The sequence below is a fragment of the Aquarana catesbeiana genome, linkage group LG07 (genome assembly GCF_042186555.1).
Source record: "Aquarana catesbeiana isolate 2022-GZ linkage group LG07, ASM4218655v1, whole genome shotgun sequence".
In the NCBI taxonomy this organism is placed as follows: domain Eukaryota; kingdom Metazoa; phylum Chordata; class Amphibia; order Anura; family Ranidae; genus Aquarana; species Aquarana catesbeiana.
This window is the reverse complement of record NC_133330.1, coordinates 336,366,519-336,393,287: the sequence shown is the minus strand read 5'-3', so window position 1 is coordinate 336,393,287 and position 26,769 is coordinate 336,366,519. Positions and strand designations below refer to the sequence as shown.

The 26,769-nt window shown below is 43.6% G+C and overlaps 1 protein-coding gene across 3 annotated transcripts in view; it reads right to left on the bottom strand.

Annotated features, from left to right (window-relative positions):
- Window positions 1-245: 245 nt before the first annotated feature.
- TIE1 (tyrosine kinase with immunoglobulin like and EGF like domains 1) overlaps window positions 246-26,769 on the bottom strand; it is a 64,016-nt gene continuing 37,492 nt past the window's right edge. Inside the window, exons 13-23 of one of the 3 annotated variants that reach the window (XM_073593908.1) lie at window positions 24,989-25,273; window positions 23,155-23,348; window positions 20,752-20,962; window positions 18,726-18,836; window positions 15,397-15,587; window positions 13,726-13,839; window positions 12,797-12,867; window positions 11,255-11,295; window positions 11,073-11,169; window positions 1,570-1,669; window positions 246-693 (exon numbers count right to left, since the gene is read on the bottom strand). In XM_073593908.1, the coding sequence (XP_073450009.1) occupies window positions 622-693; window positions 1,570-1,669; window positions 11,073-11,169; window positions 11,255-11,295; window positions 12,797-12,867; window positions 13,726-13,839; window positions 15,397-15,587; window positions 18,726-18,836; window positions 20,752-20,962; window positions 23,155-23,348; window positions 24,989-25,273 (1,487 nt within the window). In that variant the 3' untranslated portion in view covers window positions 246-621. Of the gene's footprint in view, window positions 694-1,569; window positions 1,670-11,072; window positions 11,170-11,254; window positions 11,296-12,796; window positions 12,868-13,725; window positions 13,840-15,396; window positions 15,588-18,725; window positions 18,837-20,751; window positions 20,963-23,154; window positions 23,349-24,982; window positions 25,274-26,769 lie in introns of all 3 variants that reach the window. The other 2 variants (XM_073593907.1, XM_073593910.1) reach the window with 2 other exon arrangements.

The window sequence follows — 26,769 nt, the reverse complement described above, 5'->3', positions numbered from 1 at the left end:
TATTAAAAAATACTGTAAGAGGGACTAAGTGGAATGTGATTGATATTCTTTCATATTTTCTTGCTGAAGTGTGGCTTCTGAACTAAACAGAGGATTTGAAGACCTGCACTGGGGTGACGTGATCAAAAACTATCATGTACCGAACTCAACATGGCTTCTGAGGTTTGTAGACCTGCTCAGCCCTCGGGGGTAACAAGACCAGTCTTGGGAGTTCCACGTTGGACACAGATCCATCAAACAAGGGATACAAATGTTATCTGAGGTTTATTGGTGTAGATACAGTAACTGTACAAGGAAAGGGAAGACACATTCCGGGACACTCAGTTCTCATTCTAGGCAGTGGCAGTGTTCAGCTGTACATCGGAGGAGGAAGGGAGTTCATTCTTATCATACACGTCCAGTCATACCATCTTTTTATAGACAACCGTGTGGAAGCACAGAGCTACATTTATGCACGTACGCAGTCAAGAGAGGTTCCAACACAAGCCTGTGATCCGGCCATGGGCTTTGCAGTCCACCTCACAGTAAACAAACCTTGTACATTAAGTACATTTAGTACAATAAGTCCTGGTTTCCGGCAAGCAAAGCACAGAGACCCTACAGATCCCTCTTGTCCCGGTACTACGCCTCTTCCGCTGTGGCATCGATTCCAGCGTAGGTGAAGTTTTCAAACAGCGCCATGTTCACGTAGGCCTGGGAGAGACAAGAATATGTGAGAATCAGAGCAGAACTGTGTGCAAAATGACTCTCATTTTTTAAACCAGTCTTTTTCAGCTTTTACAACACAGAGGAACCCTTGAAATAACTTTCCGATCTCAGGGAACCTCTGCTAAAAATGACAATATCTACAACTCGTGATACATTAGTGTGGTTGTCAGTGGGAAGAATGCTCCTTACATTTGTGGTCATTGGGAAGAGTTACCCCCCCCCCCCCTTACAGATAGCTAAATAGATCAATGGTGGCAGTGTGAACTTATTTGATAGGCAGAAATTACTCAAGTAACCCCTAGCAACCTCTGGAGGAACCCTAGGGTTCCATGGAATCCTTGTTGAGAAACCCTGTTTTAAATCATATGTGAAACCAGAATAAAACAAAAATTGCAGCAAATCTCATCTAAAGACCATCCAGGTACACAAAAATAATAATTGATCTGCCAGAAATAGACTCAGCTCCTGAAGTATATCTGAACCCAAAGATCAAGTCAAAATGTTAGATATTACAGCTTATTAGATCAGCCTTTCCTGACCTTTTTTACATGGAGGAACCCTTAAAGTAACTTTCAGATATTTGGAAACCCTTTTACAACATCACAGCTGATAGGACATTAGCTTGAGCAGTGCGTTAAAATAAAAAAATAAAAATAAAAGAATAAGGAGCACGGGGAACTTGGCATGTTTGACATACAGGGCTGTCCTCTATGGAAAATATTTTTAGTAATCATAATGAAATGAAAGTCACAATAGTAATAATAAAAGTCATTAGCATGTAGATAAGGGGAAGAGGGAAGCAGGAAAATATAAACAGAATAAACTTCAGCTTTAAAGTAGCATATTGGCAATGGATCATACCTTTCTGGCCTCCAACATGCGTATAAGCTGCAGGGAGATCTGGTTGAAAGTTGGCCTCTCGTAGGGTCTGTCTCTCCAGCATTGGCGCATCAGATCATATCTGGAATATAAACACATTGGCTCCACTTTACTACATTTTATCTGCATACACTGGCTCATCAATCAAAAGGAGACAACTAAATCTAATCTTCACAATATTTACTATGTGCCCCCCCCCCCCCCCCGATGTTTGGGCATACATTTACGCAGCCTTCCATGTCAAAGGCTCCTTCAGAGGCTGAAGAAGACACAAGGTTGCTTTGAAACACTTTCCAGTTCCAGCTCCAGCATTTTCCTACTACATAAGGTGACTTCATACCCTGGGCCCTGCGTTCCATCCATGGCTTTGGCTTTCCAGTGACTGCGGTTCCCTGCTTCCAATCCACGTCCGCTCCCTTGTCGGTGGCCAAGGCAAGGCATCCTGGTTGTGTGTCTGATCTCTGTCCTAGAGGCTAATTGTCATACTGTGCTCTATTTTATCTTTGTGAGTGCTTTTTTATATCGTCTATAAAAATTACACTACACATTATGCTACACCATGGTTGTTGCGCTTCACCCCCCCCTTCCAACTTTTAGGCTTCAGTGTATATGAAGGATTTGGTGACTTAGTTCTGGTATTGAATGTATTCTCCATGGTCCAAACACATGCTGGCTAGGGATGAGCTGACTTTGACTATTAATGCCATTTTTTTTATGTGTTTGTGAATGAGTAGGGGTAGACCGGATTCTCTCCCTATCTGGAGACCACGCCACCACAGCCACAAGCCAGGGTTGTGGGGAAGAGGTCTCTGTCCTCATCAGTATGACAAGATGCTTTGCCTGTCCCCCTTTAACAAGGCACCCCCCCCCCCCCATGTTGAGGACATGTGGGCAGGTATGGTTACCCTCTTTCCTGCATGCTCAGATTAAGGGTCTGGTAGGGGGACCTCAAGGGGTTGTTTGTTTGTTTTTTGATTTGAGGCCCATTTAAAATGCATACCAGACCCAAAGGTCTGGTACACATTTCCTGGGGGACCTCATGCATTTTGTGAGGTACTCTCTTAAAATCTATACCAGACTCAAAGAGGTATCTGGTACAGCTCTGCATAGAAACCAATCAGCTTCCAGGTTTTTTGTCAAAGCTTATTTGAATAAGCTGAAGTTAGACAAGTTAGAGCAAAACAGCGGCGATAACCTGCCCCCCCCCGCTGCAAGAGACGAACGGCGAGAGACACTCTGAATGTGCCTTACCCTGCCATAGGGGGAAGGAAGAGCCGGGCCGCCGCTCCGGCGAGCACGCAATGGGACATCCTCCTCCCGGCCGCACGGGAACAGGAAGTGTGTCCTGAGACACAATTGGCCAGGGAGTCCTAAGACTCCCTGACCAATATAGGCTTCCTGATTGGCCAGGAGGAGGATCAGTGTGTCAATAGGGAATATTCATTTGCTATTGCCAAACACGTGTGGGTGTGCTCAGGGCGCAGTGCTTTGCGCCCCAGCCCATCCATTTTTGAAGCCTATTAGAGCCTCTGGCTCTAATCACTTAATTTAAAAAAAACAAAAACGCCATTGGAATCCATGGTCCGGCGCCCTGTATGTAAATCAGGGGGCAGGATGCATGGATAGGGGGGGCGGCACCCCTGCGCCCCTTGTGGAGCGGCCACCACTGGGGTCTGGTATATATTTTGGCGGGGGGGGGTGATTCTACGCAGATTTTTTTTTCTTCATTCACGCTGTAGGATGTACTACAGCAAAAGTAACATTTATAAAGAAATACATTTGCAGGCTAATTACATTTCATTGCCAGTTACTCTCTGGGGAAAAAAAGCAAACAGACCTTTCCAAAGGTTCCCCAAGATATACAGCATGACCTTGGAGGGTTTTTTCTTTTAAAGTGGTTCTAAAGCATTAAGGTTTTTCCCCTTAATACATAGAGTGCAAAAACCTTATGTGCTGCAGCTACCCCCCCCCCCCTTTTTTTCTTACCTGAGCCACTATTATTCCTTTATATTGGCTTTTGGAATTTACAAATGCAGCAATTTAGAAATCAGATGAAAGGTTTAGCGCTGGAAAACACTTTTTGATATATATAAAATGCACTTTTTATCTATCTATATAGATCAGGCCAAAATGAGAGACAAATGAGGAGGAATGAGGGACAGAGGGACATTGCTCCAAATCAGGGACAGTCCCTCGAAATCAGGGACAGTTGGGAGATATGCACTCTGAGTCAATAGACACAGACAGGGTGGCTCGGGAGCCAGCGCATACGAAAGCAGCTTTCCGTGGGGGCACCTGACGAAGAGGAGGGGCCTAGAACGCTGGTGGGGGACCCCAGGGGAAGAGGATCGGGGATGCTCTGTGGAAAAGTATTGCACAGAGCAGGTGAGTATAACATTATTATTTTAATAAAAAAAAAAAAGAAGGTTTAATAACACTTTAAAAATAAGCTGGCAATGAAATATTATTTGCCAGCAATTTTAAACACTTTTCTTCTTTGTATCAGTTCTGCTGCAGCACTTTCTGTACATTACAGAGATGCGCTCCTTCACAGGCAGGAATAAAGGGGTTGTAAACCCTTGTGTTTTTTCACCTTAATGCATCCTATGCATTAAGGTGAAAAAACACCTGTCAGTGACCGGCCCCCCCAGCCTCCCTCCCCCTGTTTTACTTACCTGAACCCTCGAACTTGACACGGCGGGGACGCGCTGTCTCTCTGCTTGGGGTTCTTGGCTCTTGATTGGATAGATTGATAGCAGCACAGCCATTGGCTCCCGCTGCTGTCAATCAAATCCAATGACGCGAGCGCCGGGGGGCGGGGCCGAGTCCTGCATTCGGCCTCCATGGAAGCCGAATGCTGGACTCAGGAGCGCTCCCGCAAGTTAACCCCCTCGGGGAAGCGCTTCTCCAAGGGGGTTATCAGATGTGGGGAGGAGCCGCGAGAGCTGCCAGGGGACCCCAGAAGAGGGGGTTCGGGGCCACTCTGTGCGAAACAAGCTGCACAGTGGAGGTAAGTATGATATGTTTGTAATTAAAAAAAAAAAAAAATTACCTTTACAATCACTTTAAGGCATCCCCTGGCATATTATTTTTAGGAATTGGGCATTTATAATGTTTCACTTTAAGCATTTAAAAAAATCACTGCTCCCAGCCAAATGGAATTTTGAAAAAGAAATGTTTGCATTGGTACATGTTCCCCAGGGCAATGCAACATACCCCCCCCCCCCCTTCCAATTTTCTTTTACACCCTCTTGCATATAAGCCCAGAAAATGGCCATGTTTCATTTGAGAGAATGACTTTCCTTTCCAAGGTTTGCCGAGGTCAGCCGAACTGTCCTCGGGCCTTTCCGTGCATTTCCGAACCCTGACGATCGGCGCTGTTTGGCTCCGGCGCCCCCCACTTCAGGCCAAAAGCGGTACTGCACACCTCGTTTTGCGAGACAACACTCGCAAACCGAGTTAGGATTTTTAGAAATACAGTGTTCGATTTGCGAAACGCTCGTTAACCGCGTTACTCGCAAACCGAGGTTCCAATGTAATTGATTTTTTCCCCTCCAGCGTTTTGTAGCTTGAGGCTTCAAGCTACAAAACGCTCAGGTGTGAATGGGGCCTTAGAGCTCCAGCTAGAGTACAGAGATCACAGTGCGTCATTTGCTCTGCAGCTCATCTATTCTGAAAAGGTCATACATTCCTTTCACTGAATGCAAGGTGTTTGGTGAATGGAGGAGCTGCAGATGAAAGTCACAATCTCCCCTTCAAAGAGAAGAGAACATGTCATCAGAGGTCATGGTGGGGGGATCAATGGTCTCAGGGTGCCATTGCAGCTCCCCCTCACTGGAACCAACAGCAGTGAAGAACCTGGATGGGGGATATAGGCAGGCCATAGATGATACGATTTTCTTTCCTGCAACCACGTTTTGCAGGAAAGAAAATCATTTGATTCCCCCATCAACACAGTCAGTGTTGATGAGGGAATCCCACCTGTGGAGTTATGCCCCGTACACACGAGCGGAAATTCCGCCAGCAAAAGTCAGATGAGAGCTTTTGGTCTGAAAATGCGACCGTGTGTATCATGTTACATAGTTACATAGTAGGTGAGGTTGAAAAAAGACACAAGTCCATCAAGTCCAACCTATGTGTGTGATTATGTGTCAGTATTACATTATATATCCCTGTATATTGCGGTCATTCAGGTGCTTATCTAATAGTTTCTTGAAACTATCGATGCCCCCCGCTGAGACCACCGCCTGTGGAAGGGAATTCCACATCCTTGCCGCTCTTACAGTAAAGAACCCTCTACGTAGTTTAAGGTTAAACCTCTTTTCTTCTAATTGTAATGAGTGGCCACGAGTCTTATTAAACTCTCTTCTGCGAACAAGTTTTATCCCTATTGTGGGGTCACCAGTCCGGTATTTGTAAATTGAAATCATATCCCCTCTCAAGTGTCTCTTCTCCAGAGAGAATAAGTTCAGTGCTCCCAACCTTTCCTCATACTAAGATCCTCCAGACCCTTTATTAGCTTTGTTGCCCTTCTTTGTACTCGCTCCATTTCCAGTACATCCTTCCTGAGGACTGGTGCCCAGAACTGGACCACATACTCTAGGTGGGGCCGGACCAGAGTCTTGTAGAGCGGGAGAATTATCATTTTATCTCTGGAGTTGATCCCCCTTTTAATGCCAATATTCTCTTTGCTTTGTTAGCAGCAGCTTGGCATTGCCTGTCATTGCTGAGCTTATCATCCACTAGGACCCCCAGGTCCTTTTCCATCCTAGATTCCCCCAGAGGTTCTCCCCCCAGTCTATAGATTGCATTCATATTTTTGCCACCCAAATGCATTATTTTACATTTTTCTACATTGAACCTCATTTGCCATGTAGTCGCCCACCTCATTAATTTGTTCAGGTCTTTTTGCAAGGTTTCCACGTCCTGCGGAGAAGTTATTGCCCTGCTTAGCTTAGTATCGTCTGCAAATACAGAGATTGAACTGTTTATCCCATCCTCCAGATCGTTTATGAACAAATTAAATAGGATTGGTCCCCAGCACAGAACCCTGGGGAACCCCACCACCCACCCCTGACCATTCTGAGTATTCCCCATTTATCACCACCCTCTGAACACGCCCTTGTAGCCAGTTTTCAATCCATGTACTCACCCTATGGTCCATGCCAACGGACCCTATCTTGTACAGTAAACGTTTATGGGAAACTGTGTCAAATGCTTTTGCAAAATCCAGATACACCACGTCTACAGGCCTTCCTTTATCTAGATGGCAGCTCACCTCCTCATAGAAGGTTAATAGATTGGTTTGGCAAGAACGATTCTTCATGAATACATGCTGATTACTGCTAATGATACCGTTCTTATTACTAAAATCTTGTATATAGTCCCTTATCATCCCCTCCAAGAGTTTACATACTATTGATGTTAGGCTAACTGGTCTGTAATTCCCAGGGATGTATTTTGGGCCCTTTTTAAATATTGGTGCTACATTGGCTTTTCTCCAATCAGCTGGTACCATTCCAGTCAGTAGACTATCTGTAAAAATTAGGAACAACGGTCTGGCAATCACTTGACTGAGTTCCCTAAGTACCCTCGGATGCAAGCCATCTGGTCCCGGTGATTTATTAATGTTAAGTTTCTCAAGTCTAATTTTAATTCTGTCCTCTGTTAACCATGGAGGTGCTTCCTGTGTTGTGTCATGAGAATAAACACTGCAGTTTTGGTTACTGAAGACCCCCGATTCACTCGTGAAGACTGAGGAGAAGAATAAATTCAATACCTTCACCATCTCCCCATCCTTTGTAACCAGATGTCCTTCCTCATTCTTTATGGGGCCAATATGGTCTGTCCTCCCTTTTTTACTGTTTACATACTTAAAGAATTTCTTGGGATTTTTTTTGCTCTCCTCGGCTATGTGTCTTTCATGTTCTATCTTAGCTGTCCTAATTGCACCCTTACATTTCCTGTTGCATTCTTTATAAAGTCTGAATGCTGAGGATGATCCCTCAACCTTGTATTTTTTGAAGGCCTTCTCCTTTGCTTTTATATGCATTTTTACATTGGAGTTAAGCCATCCAGGACTTTTGTTCGCTCTTTTAAATGTATTACCCAATGGGATACATTGCCTAATGCCCTTATTTAATATGCTCTTAAAGCAAACCCATCTCTCCTCCATATTCTTTGTTCCTAATATTTTATCCCAATTTATGCCTTTTAGCAAGGTTTGTAGTTTAGGGAAGTTGGCTCTTTTGAAATTCAGTGTCTTTGTATTCCCTTTATGTTTCCTATTTGTGTGATTTATACTGAAACTAATTGCCCTGTGATCGCTGTTACCTAAATTGCCCCGTATTTCCACATCCGTGATCAGGTCTGTATTGTTGGTAATCAGTAGATCCAGTAATGTTTTATTTCTAGTTGGTGCGTCTACCATCTGACCCATAAAATTGTCCTGCAAGACATTAAGGAACTGGCGAGCCTTAAATGAATGCGCTATTCCCTCCGCCCAGTCTATGTCTGGATAATTAAAATCCCCCATTATGATAACACTTCCCATCCTTGCTGCTAATCCAATTTGTGATAGGAGATCCGTCTCCACTTCCTCCCTCAGGTTAGGGGGCCTATAGCATACTCCCAGTAATATTTTCCCCTTAGCTTCATCCCTTTGGAGCTCTACCCATAAGGATTCCACCTCCTCTCTAGCTCCCTCAGTGATGTCATCTCTCACATTCACTTGTACATTATTCTTGATATATAGGCATACCCCTCCCCCTTTTTTACCCTCTCTATCCTTGCGGTATAGGGTATACCCTTGAATGTTTTCTAGCCAATCATGAGAGCTGTTGAACCAGGTCTCTGAAATTCCCACAAAATCCAAATCCTCCTCGTACAACAGTATCTCTAGTTCACCCATCTTGTCCGCCGTGCTCCTGGCATTGGTGAACATGCCACATAGTTTAGACTGGTTGCATATTGTCCTTGTATTGGGTGTTTCGAGATTGCAACTAGGGCTTGCTACTATTCTCACCTTGTGTTTTTGTGCTTTGGTTAACCTACCACTAATGCCCCCAATACTACCCTCTGGAATATATTCTGCGCTGGCTATCTCTGCCTCTGGACCCTCCACCCCATCGCCTAGTTTAAAAACCCCTCTAACTTTTTGGCCATCTTCATTCCCAGCAGATCTGCACCCTCCTCATTTAGGTGCAGTCTGTCCCTTCTATAGTACCGGTTACCGACTGAGAAGTCGGCCCAGTCCTCCAGGAACCCAAACCCCTCCTTACTACACCAGCTCTTCAGCCACTTGTTTACTTCCCTAATCTCCCTCTGCCTCTCTGGTGTGGCTCGATGTACCGGTAGTATTCCTGAGAACACTACCTTGGAGGTCCTTTTCCTCAATTTAGCTCCTAAGTCCCTAAAATCGTTCTTTAGGACACTCCATCTGCCTCTGACTTTGTCATTGGTGCCAACGTGCACCATGACAGCTGGGTCTTCCCCACCCCCTCCCAGTAATCTGTCCACAAGATCCGTGATGTGCCAAACCCGAGCGCCAGGTAGACAACATACTGTTCGGCACTTCAGGTCTTGGTTACAGATTGCCCTCTCTGTCCTTCTAAGAATTGAGTCCCCTACCACCAGAATCTGTCTTTCCTTTCCCTTTGCTGCCCCCCCACTCTCACTGGAGGAGTTCTTCCCCCGGCAGCTAGGAGAGTCCCTCAGCTCCAGAAGTGCTGGTCCCTGACTGGTTTCACCAATGTCACTCAATGGAGCGTACTTATTGGGATGCTCCAGTCCTGGATTGGCCTCCCTGGCACTTCCCCCTCTACCCCTCCTGACTGTCACCCATCTACTCTTTGCTAGTGCCTGCGCCTCTTTGTCTCCACCCGCCTCTGTGCCGGCACCTGCCGTGTACGTTCCTGGCTCTCCTTTAGTATGGAGGGACTTCTCAGTGCTGACAGTTGCTTCCCCAGATTCAGAACCTGGGCTTCCAGGGAAACAATGTGCTTACATTTTGCACAGCAGTATTCGCCCTCGATCGGATAATCAAGGAACGCATACATGCGGCAAGATGTACAAAGAGTCGCCTCTCCACACCCGCCGGGCATCGTACCTATTAAATTTAGTGAGGATTGGGGATTTTACCCTGTCCAAATTACCTAACAGCTAGCTTCCTGGCACTAATACTCAAGACAATACACAGGTACACAACAAGACAATACCCAGGTACTCACAGACCTACTTGCAATCGCAGAACAGTCGCAGACCTACGTGCACTTACAATACTCAAGTATACAGTACACAATACACAAGTACTAACGATCCACATACACTACTCAGACAACACTCATGTACTCACACTACACAGGTACTATGACCCCTGTTATAATCTCCTGTTTTAAACGCTCTTTTTTAACTAACCACTTAGAAAAGTTCCACTTGGTTTAAGTTCCAGCAGACTCACAATGAGCAGGCTCAGGATGAGTCCTACACACAGTTATATAGACTGCAGGCACCTGTGAGCAATTACCCCCTCCCCTTAATTAATAGCCTGAAGATGCTCCATCTGAGTTTTGCTGGCGGAATTCCAGCCAGCAAAAGATTGAGAGCATGTTTTCAATTTTTCGGTCGGAAAAAGTTCCGATTGGAAATCCTGATCGTCTGTACCAATTCCGACGCGCAAAATTCCTACGCGTGCTCGGAAACAATTTGACTCATGCTCGGAAGCATTAAACTTAATTTTCTCGGCTCGTCGTAGTGTTGTACGTCACCGCGTTCTTGACGGTCGAAAGTTCAGCGAACTTTTGTGTGACCGTGTGTATGCAAGACAAGCATGAGCGGAATTCTGTCAGAAAAACCATCCAAGTTTTTTCCGACAGAAATTCCACTCGTGTGTACGGGGCATTATTGTGTTATACTACGGGAAGCTGTCCCAGCCGGCAGAACACAGTGGTTACGCTAACAATAATTGCATGCAACTAGCTGACATGTTCGTTGTACCCAAGTCAATCAATGGATCGATTTGGGTATAATCAGCCTGCCCATAGATGGCTCATATCCCAGTTGGTCCCTGCTGAACCGGCTGAGATTCGAACCATCTATGGCGAGCTTTAGGCGAGTATATCTGCCTTCATCAGGTGTGGGGGTTAGGGGAGCAAAACTATGAGGATGGGTTATAGTGGGATGGTGGGAGGGTGAAAAAACTATTTTTTCCCAGAGTGGGACTTTAAAGATTCAAATGAATATCCTCTTATATTCAAGTTATGTGCAGATAAAATAATTAAAGTGGGATTTTCGTAGTATGCAGGAATAAGAGTTGGGTCCCCAGTATTTCTGGGTTTATTGCAATTGCATGGGTTGCCATAGCTCTTCTTTCTAATATATGGCTACTATAAGATACAGATACAGAAAAATAATGTGGACTTTGTAAGCCTTTCCACTAATGCCTGTGGCCTTTTTTCCACCCACTTGGTGCATGATAGAACACTTACACCTCATCGTCACAGTTTCGGGGTTTCTCCATACGGTACCCCTGCGGTAATTTCTCATAGAGTTCTGCGCATGTCATCCCACAATATGGAGTTCCACCTGGAAGAGGCAGAAGACATGAACACATGCCATGATGTCCTCCTATTTCTTGTAAATAACAGACATGAGTCAGTTCTTCACTTACCTAAACTCACAATCTCCCAGAGCAGCACTCCGAAGGACCATCTATGTAGGAAAAAGGAAAAATTACTTGTTTAATATATGACAACCGTCCAGGCTGTGCTCCCTTTACCCCCATACAAGGCTGGCTTTCGGCTTATGTGACCCTGTGAAAATTATTGCAAGATCCTCCTTACCAAGATAAAATCATCTCACTACTCAGAAATGTGTGGCTTTGGGGTAGGAAAATGTCAATATCTAAGAAAACTTCCTCATTCCTTCAGTGGAACACAGTTCTTACACATTGCCACCTGTGCTTAATATCTGACTACTTCTGATTGGCCTTGGCCCATTGTCAATCATAAGGTTCAGGGTACATGTGTAAGAGGCACTAGATCTCCTATTGTTAATATCCAGTGTTTTGAATGGCAACCTCATTGATTAAGCTGAATCGCTTTCTTGAGGATACTTCCATGTACCAAAGTACCTGTTATGGTACTCATCCCTGCCAGGACTTCTGGAGCTCCTACTCTCAGAATCTCTGCCAGGACTTCTGGAACTCCTACTCTCAGAATCTCTGCCAGGACTTCGGGAACTCATACTCTGAGAATCCCTGACAGGGCTTGCGGAACTCCCAACTCTCAGAATCCTTGCTAAGTCTTCCAGAACTTCAACTCTCAGAATCTCTGCCAAGACTTTCAGAATTTCTGTCAGGACTTCCATTGCTGATCTCATATTCCCTGCCAGAACTTCCAGAACATCAACTCTCAGAATCTATGCCAGGACTTTTAGAATTTCTGTCAGGACTTCCAATGGTATGCTCAGATTCCCTGATAGAACTTCCAGAACTTCAGCTCTAAGATTCCCTGAAAGGACTTCCAGAACTCCTACTCTCGTAATCCCTCACAAGACTTCCAGCACTCCAACTCTCAGAATCCCTGTTAGTACTTCCAGAATCTCTGCCAGGACTTCCAATGGTACTCTCGGATACCCTGACAGGACTTCCAGAACTTCAGCTCTCAGTCTCAGATTCCCTGCCAGGACTTTTACAACTAATTGTAGGTAGGTGCAGTCTACTTTCTCCACTGTAGGTGACACTAATCCACAGCAGCAGCAATACAGTTAGAGAGGACTTCAAGGGGAACATGGCTCCTTTATGGCTTCCTAAGTCACGGGGGGGGGGGGAGCTATCCAGTTGGATGCTGCTGCCCCATGTGACTAGCAGCCATCTTGAGTCAGGCAGAGTCTATTGACTTTCAGAACTCCTATTCTCATAATCCATGACATGACTTTCAGAACTTCAGCTCTCAGAATCTCTGTCAGGATTTCTGAAACTCCTACTCTCAGAATCCCTGCCAGAACTTCCAGAACTCCAACTCTCAAAATCCCTGCCGGGACCTCCAACAGGACTCATGGAATCTCTGCCAGGACGTCCAACAAGACGTGTAGAATCTGTCCCTGGACTTCTAGAATTCCCTGGAATAATTCTGGATGTGTCCTCTAACCAAGAAGGGTGTTCCCACAGACTGGTGGGGGAACTTGAGGCCAACCTATGACCAAGACTTACACATCGCTCTTTGTTGTATAAACGCTGTAATTAAGAGACTCGATGGCCATCCAGCGCACAGGGAGACGACCCTACAATGTACAAGAAAACCCGTGTTATATCAATTCTTTAAATATCAGTTCACTCAGTCTTCTTTTATATGAAAAAGTAAAGAACCGTACAGCCTGGGAATGTACTGTTGGTGAGGTCACAATTACCAAGATGCGTTTCTAAGTGCAAAATAAAAATACCTTCTACTTAAATTACTTTACTAGTTAATTATAATTAATATTTTTTTTCATACTAAATATATATTAGATTATATTACTATATTAAAATCTAATTATAATACTATATACTATATTAAAATCTAATTATAATATAATGTATACTTATAATAATTATAATATTAATACTTATATTAATTCATATATTGTAATTAAGGACAATTAATAAATTTTTATTTATAAGAAATAATTAAATATTTAGGAAAGAATCAGACTTTCTGCATCATATAGAATCATAGACTTTTTTTTTGCAAGATCACAGACCTTTGTACTATTGAATGGAAAGATATGGATGCATAGTCTTTTAAAATGGATTGGAGGATAACCCTCTCTGTTGTCAGGAGTAGAGACTCTTTATTTAGCAAAGCGATAGATCATTGAGCATAATAAATAAGGCAAAGCTCTGTTCACTTCAATCAACCAACGATGTGGTAGTCTGTTTTTTTTTTTTTTTGTGTATGTGGTTTTTTTTTTTGAACATCTAGGAAGGACAGAAAAAGTAGTGGATTATGCTAAAAGTTTTTTGACAGGCTTGGGAAATTTCAGGCACGATTTTCAGGTATGACTTTTATAAGGAGCTACTTTGAACACTTTAATGAATGGGAACTTTTATTAGAAATGTCAACCTAGCCTTCAAGAGCTCAGTAATGGCACATGACCTACCATCGTCTTCTTCACGTACACCTCTTCTCCTCGTGACAGGCCAAAGTCGGCAATCTTGCCCACTAGATTTTCTCCCACAAGGATGTTCCTGGCAGCCAGATCCCTGTGGATGAACTGAAAGAGCAACACAGGGCTTGAGAATCAAAGACAGTATATACAAGAAACCTTGCACTAAGATGCTAGAGGTGGGGGTCTCGAAACTACAGCCCTTGAGTCACATCCATACAAGATTTTACCCAGCCCCCAGCAACTCTGTAATGGGGCTTCAGATTTGAAAGGAGGACAGTGATCTAATCCTGGGGGAACTCTGATGTGAAGTTATTTCTTTGAGTGTGTTCATTCATTCACATTTTAATGATTCATTTATAAAACTGATTTTGTTGGCCCGTGAATATTTTTAAAATATGCAAAGTGGCCATTGTACTGAAAAGATTGGAGAGCCCTGCACTAGAGAGTGCCAAAGCGAGCAGGACGATGGTGGAAGCAGCCATATTTATGTTAGGTCTAAACTTACATAATGTTAGAACATATTACAGGTCAATAAATTTGTAAAAATCAATGATTTCAACTTAAAAATTTGTAACCCACCCCTGGGAAAGTATACAAAAAATCCATCATACGCCACCTCTTGGACGCCGCTAAATTATGCATCCCGCTTAAATGGAAATCCTCACAACCCCCGACAATAGGAATGTGGCTTCGAAAGGTAGGGGAAATAAACAAGCTTGAGGACTTGATTCTCTCAGCACATCATCAACAAGAACGTTATTCCAAGACTTGGTCACTCTGGAACATTTTTATTTTCTCTGACGAGGGTAGGGCCCTCCTTGACTATGATCCGGCTGACTAAAGCAACCCTACCAGGCACCGACCCTGCTCAAAATTCTAGAAGAAACAACATAGAATATCCCCCTTCCGCCTCTGTGTTGGGCGACCTCACACACGGTTTATCTCCACTCCCCTTCCTGATCTACCTCCCCCACCCTTCCCAACCTTTTACCTCTCCCCATTCCTTACCCACTCCCTCACACTTCTGTTTTCTCTCATGCATTCCTACTGTTCTCTCTACATGGACCAGTGTTTGATGGTTCCATGCTGTTTTCTCCACTATCTCAAATAGAAATTTTATTTGGGCTGGTTCTGAGACTCTGAGACCCGCCGGTATATCCTGGAGGTGTGGTAACGACCCAACTTGAGCAGACCCAGTTCCGAAGTACTACTTATTAGACCACTAACTTAATGTGCACGTCACCTCAGGATACTGTTAGACATAATGTCACCCTGGTTTTGAAATGTGACACTTTCTGCAATGCATATGTGAAATGATATATAATGTACCATAATATATATATATATATATATATATATATATATATATATATATATATATATATATGTTTGTCTCTGAGCCATGTCCTCTGACTAAATAAAAAATTTGTAAAAAAAATAAAGAAAATTTGTAACCCTGATAAAGGTACGGGAAAACATTTTGTAATGAACCACTATATCATGTAACAAGTGCTAATCTCATTCTATGATACACAAGTGACTATTAGTGGACACATCTGCTATCTGGAGCCTCAAGCAAACGTTACATCATAAAAGCATTTCTGTAGACAATATTTTTTTGTGTGTGTCCTCATTCTCTTTATCTCCTAGTATTCAGGGTACCTGTTTCTCACTGAGGTATTGCATCCCCTTTGCTACATCTGAGGCAAACTGTAGCAGCTGCTGAGAGGTGAGCGTGGAGGCCGTCCCGTGTTCCTTGGCAAACGCAGGATCTGTTTCCAGAACTCGGCTCTTGCGTAGAAAGTCAAGCAGGTTCCCAAATGGAGCGAATTCGATGGCGATGTACAAATAACCTAAAGAATGGAGGTTGAACCAGAACACTGAATCAGCCAGAGTGCACGATGGTTGTCTGTTTATTGCAACATAAAATTTCCTTGTCAAAAGAAGTTTATTGAGTATACAATATTATAAAGATACATAAAGTAAGTTTACAAGGATCTATAAAGTAAGCTCATTGTTTTACAGTAGGGATTATATAGGTAAATATCATGAAATTTCAAATATTAAACATTGGGTTCACGTAAACCTAAATTAAAGATATATATCATTTCCTTAGTTACTTTTGTAGGTATTTAAATGATTTATACCTACTATATATATTGTTTACAGGTAGAGTGTATATAGGTCAAATAAATTCTGATAATGAGCTTTAATCGTAAGGTGGAGAAAAGGAAAGAGAAAGAAGAAAAAGGGTTGAAAGGTAGAGGTATGGTCCACAAGGTTGTCCCGCTCGTCAGTTTATTATTCTTTTTAGTTCTCTTTGAAGCCTTAGAATGGGTGTCTCTGTAAGTCATTTAATCTGTTACCATGGCAACAGGACAGAGTCATTGAAATTTGACAGGAACTGTTGTTTTATCCAAGGATGCCAAAGTTTTTCAAATTTTGGAATTTGATTTTGATCGATGGCTACCATCTTAGCATGGGACATTGTATTATTCATTCTGTGAATTGTTTCTGCTAGTACCAACGTAGGAGATTTCCATGCTTTGGCCACTGTTTGTTTTGCAGCCGTTATTAGTTGGATCATAAGTTTGAATTGAGAGAGTGTTAACCATTCCGGTTTTAGATTAAGTAAAGTTATATATGGATCTGGTTGTATTAGCAACATAAAATTTCAAGGAATTAATACGTTGATCATAGATGTTATATGTGATTTGTTACACATTTCAGTTTAAATGTATGTGTAAGCAGGGTTTTTTTTCTCAGAGAATAGGTGCAGGAATTCCCCCCTTCCGAGTCACCCCTTGTTTCCTCCCGCTACCCACCATCAAGCACCATTCCTTGGTTCCACCCCCTACCCACCTCCCAGTACTGCCCATTTTAGAGAATACAGAACCAAGTATAATTTTCTGGTGCTCAGTAATTTGCATGTGTAGTAACAGTGGATTAACGTTACTTTACTGTGCAGACAACCCCCTGTATTCTCCATCTATTGCAGTGTTCCCCTTGTGCTGGGCTCTAGCGATTGTCATCATATCGGTGAGCCAGACTAGAAGGATTGTGGAACTAGTAGTCTTTTGGATTAGCTGTTTGCATGGTGTGCTATTACCCTTGGACTACACACATCCCAGAGATTCTGCTGCAACACAAACGGACCTCTGGAAGGGTCTACAAAAGGCCTGGCAGATCCGCCCCACGCTCTCTTCTCTGGGTCGGATTATGTGAACACCTCTCTGCAGCTGAGAGAGAGGACTGCGGCCTACCACGCGGTGATCAGGTGACTCCAGCTTGGTCCCCGGAGGGCCCAACTCTGCTTGCTGTTCGGCAGACATCCACGTGGCACCAACCCATCAGACGGGCTCACCAACCACCAGTATCCAGCAGTGGAGGATCATCGTTGTTCGTCTCCCGGAAGGACATTGCATCCAGGATCGCTGTTCCAGAGGCTCCTACCCGGTTCGGTCATTGGTGAAAGGGCAGTCGCCCATCGTTTTGCAAATCCTAATCTGGTTATCTTGCTTGAACACTGTATACAGACACCTTGCCCACGTAAACACTTTACTGCATCACATAAGACACTGTACAGAGACACCTTCACTCCAAATCACTTCAAGGAATATCACTAGCCTATTTAAGATGCCTTGCTTGTCATCATCTCACTGTGCTACATTTGGATATAATCTAATGAGCTCCAACTGCCGGTGAAGACTATTGGGGTCCTGCATTCTGGACATTGCTGTTGCTACTATTTATCTATCCTACTCCTACTCTATCTGGTCTCTCATTAGGATATAAAGGTTGAAAAGGGCGGCCTGGGATTCCCCTTTAGTGTGGTAATATATTGCCTTAAATCGTACATTCTATACCAGGGGTCTTCAAACTGCGGCCCTCCAGGTGTTCAGGAACTACAATTCCCATCATGCCTAGTCATTTCTGTGAATGTCAGAGTTTTACAATGCCTCATGGGATGTGTAGTTCTGCAACAGCTGGAGGGCCGTAGTTTGAGGATCCCTGTTCTATACCATCCTTCCATTTATTCTTTAGTTGGTATTCCATTGTACTGTTGAATTGTAAGTAAGCTGTTTTATCCGGGGAGTCTCTCTCCTAAGTTTGGCTGTTATCCAGAACTCAGTTGATTGACTGCACCCCCCTCCCCCCCCTTTGTACATTTACTTCTTTGCCTCAGTAAAAGCTAAGATAACATAAATATACTTGACTTGTGTTGTTGGAGTGTCATTTAAAGGTGCTGCACAAAGATGTCTGAACCCAGAGTGCCAGGTGGGTTGGAGTGTTCACAGGGTCAGGGCGATGCAAACGAACAGGTAAATCTAAGCAGCCCCCTTGGGGGTCGTGCTACACATGGAATTAATTAAGGATAACAAGAACGGCAGTAAAATGGATTCCCTGTAGCTAGCAATAATGGACATCCCAGCAACGATAGATGCCCTCACCGTAATAGTGTCACAACAGCCAGCATCAATAAACCCTCCAGCAACAATAGACCCCTCCTCCAACAGTAGATCCCTCCCAGCAATGGCTAACCACCAGCAACAATAGATCCCCCACCAGCAACAATAACCCCCCCCCCAAAAAAAAAATAGATCCTCTCCATCGACAATAGATTCCCCAGAAGCCAGCATCAGTAGACCCTCCAAAACATCTCAGCGCCCCTTGCTATTACATACATTCAGTGCTGGAGGTGTCGGAACTGCATTCCCCCATGTTACTACTGAAAAAAAGCCCTGTGTATAAGCAAAACCTTTTTTCTAGTTCTGTACAGAGTTAGGAAGGATAGGATCCCTGCCATACTCCATTGTTAACAGTTCCCCCTGTTGGGAAGATTGGTCCTTCACTGTCACAAAGATAAAAGGTGATTGAAAAACAAAATGTTGCAGGTGTCTCTAAAGCAAGAGGTGAAGGCTAATCTCAATATTTGGCAATACATACAATACATTAGGGGGAATGGGTAGAGATAGGGGCTATTAATGTACCTCTATTCTCGCAGGCTCCCAGCAAGTTGATGATATTTGGGTGGTGACCCAGTTTACACAGAACCTCCAGCTCCCCGGCAAAATCCCTGTGGTCATTTTCTGATGCAAATTCTAGAAAAATAAAACAGTATAAACACTTTAAATTGTAATGGTTTACATCTTCTGAGTTCATGAGATGAGTAATAACACCATAGAGCATGTTTGGAACCCAAAGGGGCATTTAGCAAAAGAAGTAAAAAGAAAAACTTCCCCTTTCAGTTGTGTACAAGGCTACCTTTGATGCTACAACTAACCCTTAAAGCGCTATCATTCAGGTTGCTCTGCATTTTCTCAATGTGTCCACATACTAGCTACTCTTTCCTCCATACATGCTCTCAATTCCCAGTAGCTGCCTGCTCAAGTGAGTGATAAGGCTGCAACCTGGGAGCCATCTGCAGCAAAACCAATTTCTAACTTCAGGAGCTATTGGTGAAGGCAAGGTGGCTCCTTAGATTATGCTCTTCAACCCTTTGCTGAACACGTGAGTACATGGGCTGCTCTACAGAGTATCCTGCTTCTCCAAGACTCCTGGCAGCTCTCTGTGTCTCCTTTGTGGTCAACACCACTGCCCAGCCCAACTGCTATAACTAATTCCTTGTGTAGCCAGTCTGGCTCCTAATGGCAACAGATTCTGGTCCATAACAAGTACTACTTCCACAACTATTTCCCATAGTGCTGCAAGAGAATCTTTCCTGCATACCTGATTTCAGTTCCTAGTAGCTGCCTGCTCAGGTGAGGCAGAGGGCTGCAACCTGGGAGTCGTTCGCAGCAAAACCCATCTCTAGCTTTAGGAGCTAGGGTGAAGACTAGGTGGCTCCATAGATTATGCACTTCAGCTCTTTTTTGGGTTCTCACCTTCACTGTACAAGTGTATATACTGGGCCTGCCCTCCTGTGCCAACAGGAATCCTATTCCTCCAAGACTCCTCACAGTTGTTTGTGTCTCTTTCATGGTCAACACCACTGCCTAGCCCAACTGCTATATCTAATCCCTAACAGCCAGTCTGCCCACCTAGTGGCAATGGACTCCAGTCCATGACAAGTACCACAAAGAATGCTGGCAAACTATTCCCCATATGGTTCATACTTTGACACCGCTAGGCTCACCCCCAACCTCTATGAGACAACATCCAGGCCTAGCCATTGGCCACTCAGGCAACGGCCACTTAACTGTTGAAGGTGTGGCAGAGTGTTGCCCTGCCAGGGCTTAGAAAGAGATTATGACACAAAATTCTCAACGAGGCTGGTTGAGGGGGTTCAGGGAGTTTGTGTCAAGGAGAGGAAACTGGCTCTTCAGTTTCCTCAGTGTTTGCTAAAGTCCATTTGGAGACCTGGAGCCTGGAGATTTCTAAGTATTCGGGTGGGAGGAAATCTCCAATCCTGGGTCCAGGTATTCAGAAGAGCCAGCACACTAATCAGTCAGGTGTGTGCTGGGCTTTTAGTAATGACCTGACCATGGTTCTGGGCTCCACCCCAGCAGACAGGAGGTGTGGCCCAGGAGTCAGGAGAGCTTCACTTAGGAGAGAGGTGGGAGGCAGTGCAGCAAGAGGCTGCTAGCGGTGTGCACTGTGTTGGTGTCTGTGGGAGACAGACCAAAGGCCTAAACAGTAAGGCCACAGCAAGAGTGCTGAAAGTGCAAGCCAGTAGGGCTGAGTGATTATTTGTTATGAAGCAAGAGTGAAATGCTGAAAACACCTGCGAGGGAAACCCATGTTTTGTGTTTGCTGAACATTCTTTTAATAAAAATGGGCAAGAAAAGCCCTTGAAAAGAAGAAAAGCGAGTGGCAGTGTCCTTAAAGGCTCTACATTTGATGCTAGTTCTCACAGAGGGTAATAGTTGTTTCCTTGAGACTCAAGAGTGGGCGGTGTTAGGGATTGGGATAGCAATCAAATGTTCTAAGGATAAATTGAAGCCCCAGAAAACACAGTATCCTTCTGTTGTAGCAGAATAGTGATTCTTCCCATATTACCAGAAATGTTTTCCTCACCTTTTAGCATCTTGACTGCAGCATTCATGCGCACCCCATCTTTCTTAATCATTGCCTTGATGACCTGTCCGAAGTTTCCCTCTCCAATCACATCCTCAAACTTAATGTCCGCCCAGGCCAAGATGGGATACGTGAAGGGCTCGGTCTGCGGTCTTGGGCGTCGGGTGAGGGTCAGAGTCCCCGAACTGAACTGCAGGATGGTCTCCTCCCCCTTAAAGACAGGAAATACATAGACCAGTAGAAGAGTTGCAGTGATGCAATCCCTGAACATCACCTAAAATGTATTGCATCATAAGATTATGTATTAATTATACATAATCTTAATATATAATTATATTATATTATATATAATCATAATCATCATTATATAATCATAATATATATATATGATTATATAACAATATTTTATAGATTATCAATATTGGTAGATACAGTATTGTCACTGTCAATGAACACAGTGGATGTATTCGAGGGTACAATTATGGATCTGATCTTTTTTTTTTAACCTGGTTTAAATATTATGTTATATTATGTTATATTATGTTATATTGGTATTTCTTGTTCTTGTTTTGTCCAGCGCCCCGAATGCCCTAACAGTGTTAAAATATAAAAATTCTCTTTAAATAAAAGTAAAAGAAAACAAAACTGTATGAAAATCCTGAAAAATGTTGTTTGATTGGCATGCCATTGTTTAGAATTCTACAGTGCCTTTGAAAAAGTATTCATTTTCCACATTTTGTCATGTTACAACTAAAAACGTAAATAATTTTATTGGGATTTTATGTGATAACCCAACACAAAGAGGCACATAATTGTGAAGTGGAAGGAAAATCATAAATGGTTTTCAACATTTTTACAAATAAATATGTGAAAAGTGTGGCGTGTATTTGTATTCAGCCCCTTTTACTCTGATACCCCTAACTAAAATCTAGTGGAACCAATTGCCTTCAAAAGTCGCCAAATTAGTAAATAGAGTCCACCTGTGTGTACTTTAATCTCAGTATAAATACAGCTGTTCTGTGAAGCCCTCAGATGTTTTTTAGAGAACCTTAGTGAACAAACAGCATCACGAAGGCCAAAAAACACACCAGACAGGTCAGGAATAAGGTTGTGGAGAAGTTTAAAGCAGGGTTAGGTTATAAAACTATATCCCAAGCTTTGAACATCTCATGGAGCTCTGTTCAATCCATCATCCCAAAATGGAAAGAGTATGGCACAACTGCAAACCTACCAAGACATGGCCGTCCACCTAAACTGACCGGCCGGGCAAGGAGAACATTCTTCAGAGAAGAGCCAAGAGGTCCATGGTAACTCTGGAGGAGCTGCAGAGATCCACAGCTCAGGTGGGAGAATCTGTCCACAGGACAACTATTAGTCGTGTTCTCCACAAATCTGGTCTTTATGGAAGAGTGGCAAGAAGAAAGACATTGTTTAAAGAAAGCCATAAGAAGTCCTGTTTGTAGTTTGTGAGAAGCCATGTAGAGGACACAGCAAACATGTGGAAGAAGGTGCTCTGGTCACATTAGAGCAAAATTAAACATTTTGGCCTAAAAGCAAAACGCTATGTGTGGCGAAAAACTAACACTGCACATCACCCTGAACACACCATCCCCACCGTGAAACATGGTGGGGACAGCATCATGTTGTGGGGATTCTTTTCTTCAGCAGGGACAGAGAAGCTGGCCAGAGTTGATGGGAAGATGGATGGAGCCAAATACTGTATAATCTTAGAAGAAAACCTGTTAGAGTCTGTAAAAGACTTGAGACTGGGGCGGAGGTTCACCTTCCAGCAGGACAATGACCCTAAATATACAGCCAGAGCTACAATGGAATGGTTTAGATGAAAGCATATTCATATGTTAGAATGGCCCAGTTAAAGTCCAGACCTAAATCCAATAGAGAATCTGTGGCAAGATGTGGAAATTGCTGTTCACGGACGCTCTCCATCCAATCTGACAGAGCTTGAGATATTTTGAAGAATGGGGAAAAAATTACACTCTCTAGATGTGCAAAGCTGGAAGAGACATCCCCAAAAAGACTTGCAGCTGTAATTGCAGTGAAAGACGGTTCTACAAAGTATTGACTCCGGGGGGCGCCATACAAATGTACCCCCCTCACTTTTCACATATTTATTTGTAAAAACATTTGAAAACCATTTATAATTTTCCTTCCACCTCGCAATTATGTGCCACTTTGTGTTGGTCTATCACATAAAATCCCAATAAAATACATTTATGTTTTTGGTTCTAACATGACAAAATGTGGAAAACTTCAAGGGGTTTCAATACTTTTTCAAGGCACTGTAGGTTCAGAATGCACAGGAACATTACAATAAGTACAATTATGTGAAAAGTTCATACTGAAGCTGGGAATAAGGTCTTTTATTGAACTTATATCACTCACCGATCCAGACTGGTAGGTGAACATCTTCCTGCGGCGAAATAAATTTTTTTTGATACAGAAGAGAGCAAGCAAGGCGACAATGATGGTGAAACACGTGACGGATACAGAACCAATTATTGCCAAGAGTAGCTGTTGACCTGAATTAGGCACCCGCGGGTTCCTGCTCTCCATGCTGGGGACCATGGGATGAGACTCTGGAGACAAAAGCAGCAGTTAGCTCAAACTGTAGCAAGGTACTGTAGATCTTATGGTAAAGCGAAACTCAGGGCAATCATAAAGAAAAACATAAATTTAATGCAATAACATATTCATTACAAAAAAAGTAAGTAATGAATAGGTACCTGAATATGACTTTGCATCAGCCTCTTCTACAGTAGCACAAGGAGTCAACTGCTGGGTATGGGAAAGGTCTCCCTTTAGCCGCACATCTGGACAATCCCTGCAATCAATGGGTTAGTGGCAGCCGTAGCCTGGACTCCAACCAGGCTATGTCCCAACGCGTTTCGCTCTGCCCCTCGGAGCTTAATCATGAGGATGAAGATCCTGGGCATGAGGGGCAGTTTTTGTACATCATTGGCTGTCAAATTGAATGAAAAGGAGGATGTCAGGTGTATGCAGGTCTGCTATGGCACTCTGAATTACTTTTTTGTATTTTTTGTAATTTTGCATTTTTGCTTCCACCTTTTTTGCATTTGGATCACTTTTATTAGTTAGTTCATTTGATTACTTTTATTTATCAATATTTTTCAAGTCCCACAGGTCTCGGTGGTCTGATTACATTGATTAAATACCTGCTGTGTTTCTCATAGAGCATCATAGCAGGCCTGCACACACCTGACATGCTCCTTTTCATTCAATGTGACAGCCGAAGATGTATAAAAAATCCTTCTCATGCCCACGATCTCCATCCCCCTGATTAGGCTCCGAGGGGCAGAGCGAAAAGTGTTGGGGGCATGGCCTGGTTGGAGTCCAGGCTGAGGTTGCCACTAACACAATGATCAAAGGGATTGTCTAGATGTGCGGCTAAAGGGAGACCTTTCTCATATCACAGGAGACGGAACAAGCTCCCTCCCAGACCATCACTCACAGCGGTGGACATTGAGGACTTACACCCCTTCTGAGAGCCTGAGCGGCTCATACATTGGGTCTCTTGAGTCACAAGGAGTCGGTCAGCCTTGCTGCATGAACATCTGCTTCTGTCAAGGAACATGCTGATAGGAGGAGAGCGCAAAGTGGACAGAGTGATGGCTTCATCAGCCTGCTGCTGTTCTTTCACTGTCCAATTACAGGCTGGAAGTAAGAAGGTGACCAAGCTCTATTGCTTGACTGCAGCAGAGAAAAGTGAGGTCAACAACCTGGAGGCTCTGCAGTCTGGCAGGGTTTTCTAAGTCTGAGGACCTAATGGACTGATGTAAAATCCTTTGGATGATGAAACACAGATGAAATGTATGCATTTCATCTGTTTATTTAGCTGTTTCCCTGGAGTTTTAAGGTATTCCACAAACATGACAAGAGAAGGCCATTAGCGTGAAGCTCGGGAGAGCTTCTTACAGTGTTGTATATGATTGTATCTATTGGCTTTTTCTTTAGTTTCTTTTTGGCCCATAACGCCATCATTATACAGATACTGATGTGGCTTTACTGCAGGAAGGCAAAGCTGCTAAACCATGATTGATTTTCATTGTTCTTGGAAGCTTGTAGGCCCTTCTCTGCTGCTAAGGATCATTTATCTTGATTTCTATTCAATTTCCACGATACCTAAGGCCTCCAATGGGTAAGCCCAATAGCCTTCATGAAAAGATAGACAAAATTAAAAAAAAAAATGTACCCTCACTGAATGTTGAAGCTATTACAGTTTGGCTCCATTCTCCGGGGACTCTGGAGCTTGCCCGCACCCGGATTTGGTAGGAAGTGCTGCTGTTCAGGTCTTTAATAATTTTCCAAGTCTGGTTGTGGCCCTCTGTATCGGTCCATTGTTGCCCCTCAAGGACTCCAAACCTCCGGCTCTCAACCGTATACTTAATGATGCCACCGTTAGGATCATCAGGAGGAGACCAGATCACTTTCATGCTATCTCGAGAAAGAGGGTTAACATGGACATCCTTCGGGGGTGATGGACCTGCGGACACAGGCGATTTAGGGTTGTAAGTTGTAAGTTCCAAAAGACAGCAGCAATTCTGATGTGCATGATTTCATTTTGAAACCAGAATTAGATTCTAAATTGTATTTTTTCACCCATTTTCAAGCCATTTTTTTGCTGAAGGGTAATTTGAGAGAATGCAACCAATTAACTCAACAGACGGTAGCGACAATACTTTCCATTCCTTGCTACATTGTTTCCTTCATATCCTGAAAAGTCTTGCATTAAATATGGTTCTTCACTCACATGTTGGCTTAGAACCAGTGCCGTGACAAGATCATCTAGAGCCCTGGGCAAACATGCCAAACTGCTCCCCCCCCCTCCCAAGATGTATGAGCATTATGTGCCAGCGAAATTCCCCCCCCCCAAAAAAAATTGAGCACTACTCTGCATACTTGCCCCCTAATTCCCCCTCCTCCAAGTACAAATCCGCCCCTTGCTGAAATACCCCCTTCCAGCACAAATCTTTCCCCTCCAAATCCCCCAGCACAAAAAGCCCCCCTCCCAAAAAAAAATCACCCCTCCTACCACGAATCCTCTACCTATCAAATTTCCCCTCTGCATACACCTCCCACTCTAAATCCCCCTCCCAGCACAAATTCGAACTCAATCCTCCCTCTTAGCATAACCCCCTCCCCCCCCAAAAAATGTCCCCCTCTAGCACAAATACTCCCCCAGTTATCCATATTAGCACAAATATCCCCCCTCAAAGAAAAACTCCCTTTCTAGCACAATTTCCCTCCCCCTCTGCCATATCGCCTCTTCTAACAAAAAAACAAAAACAAATCCCGGCTCGTAGCACATATCCTCCTTCCCCACCCCCCCCCCTCCCATCACAAATCCCCCTAAATCACCACTCCTAGCACACACCCCAAATTTCCCCTCCTAGAACAATTCTTACCCCTTGACACCCTTCAAATTACCCCTCCCAACACAAATCCCCTCCTTCCCAATCTCCTCATGGTGCCCCCCCACCTTACATGATACCACAGTACCCAGGATAACTGACCTTCCTGCCCACCCCTTGTCCCGGCCCTGCTTAGAATTTGTTACATATATCCCAAAGTGTAAAATAACTAGCACTTAAAAAATTTAGTGAACAGCATTTTTTTTTTTTGTTTACAAACGATTTTTATTATGTAAAAGGTCAAGGTATAAAACAATTACAATGATGGTACAGGTATACATACAAATATCTTTAACAGTAAATGTTGTACAGGAAATAAAAAAGGGTTATGGTTGGTCAGATTAAATAATGCACAGTGTCATAAATAAGCCAGTTATCATGTGGGGGGAACGAGGGTCACCTAGAAAGGAGGCCAAGGGGGGAATGTCAGAGGATAATTTGAATTTAGAGACTTGTCTGTTCCATAGTTGAAGGGTGTGAGTGACGATGAGATTTAGGGGTCTAATTTTTTGTGGTGGGATAGTCTCGGACCAGAGAAGTCCTTGTAGATTGTAGGGTAGGACGGATT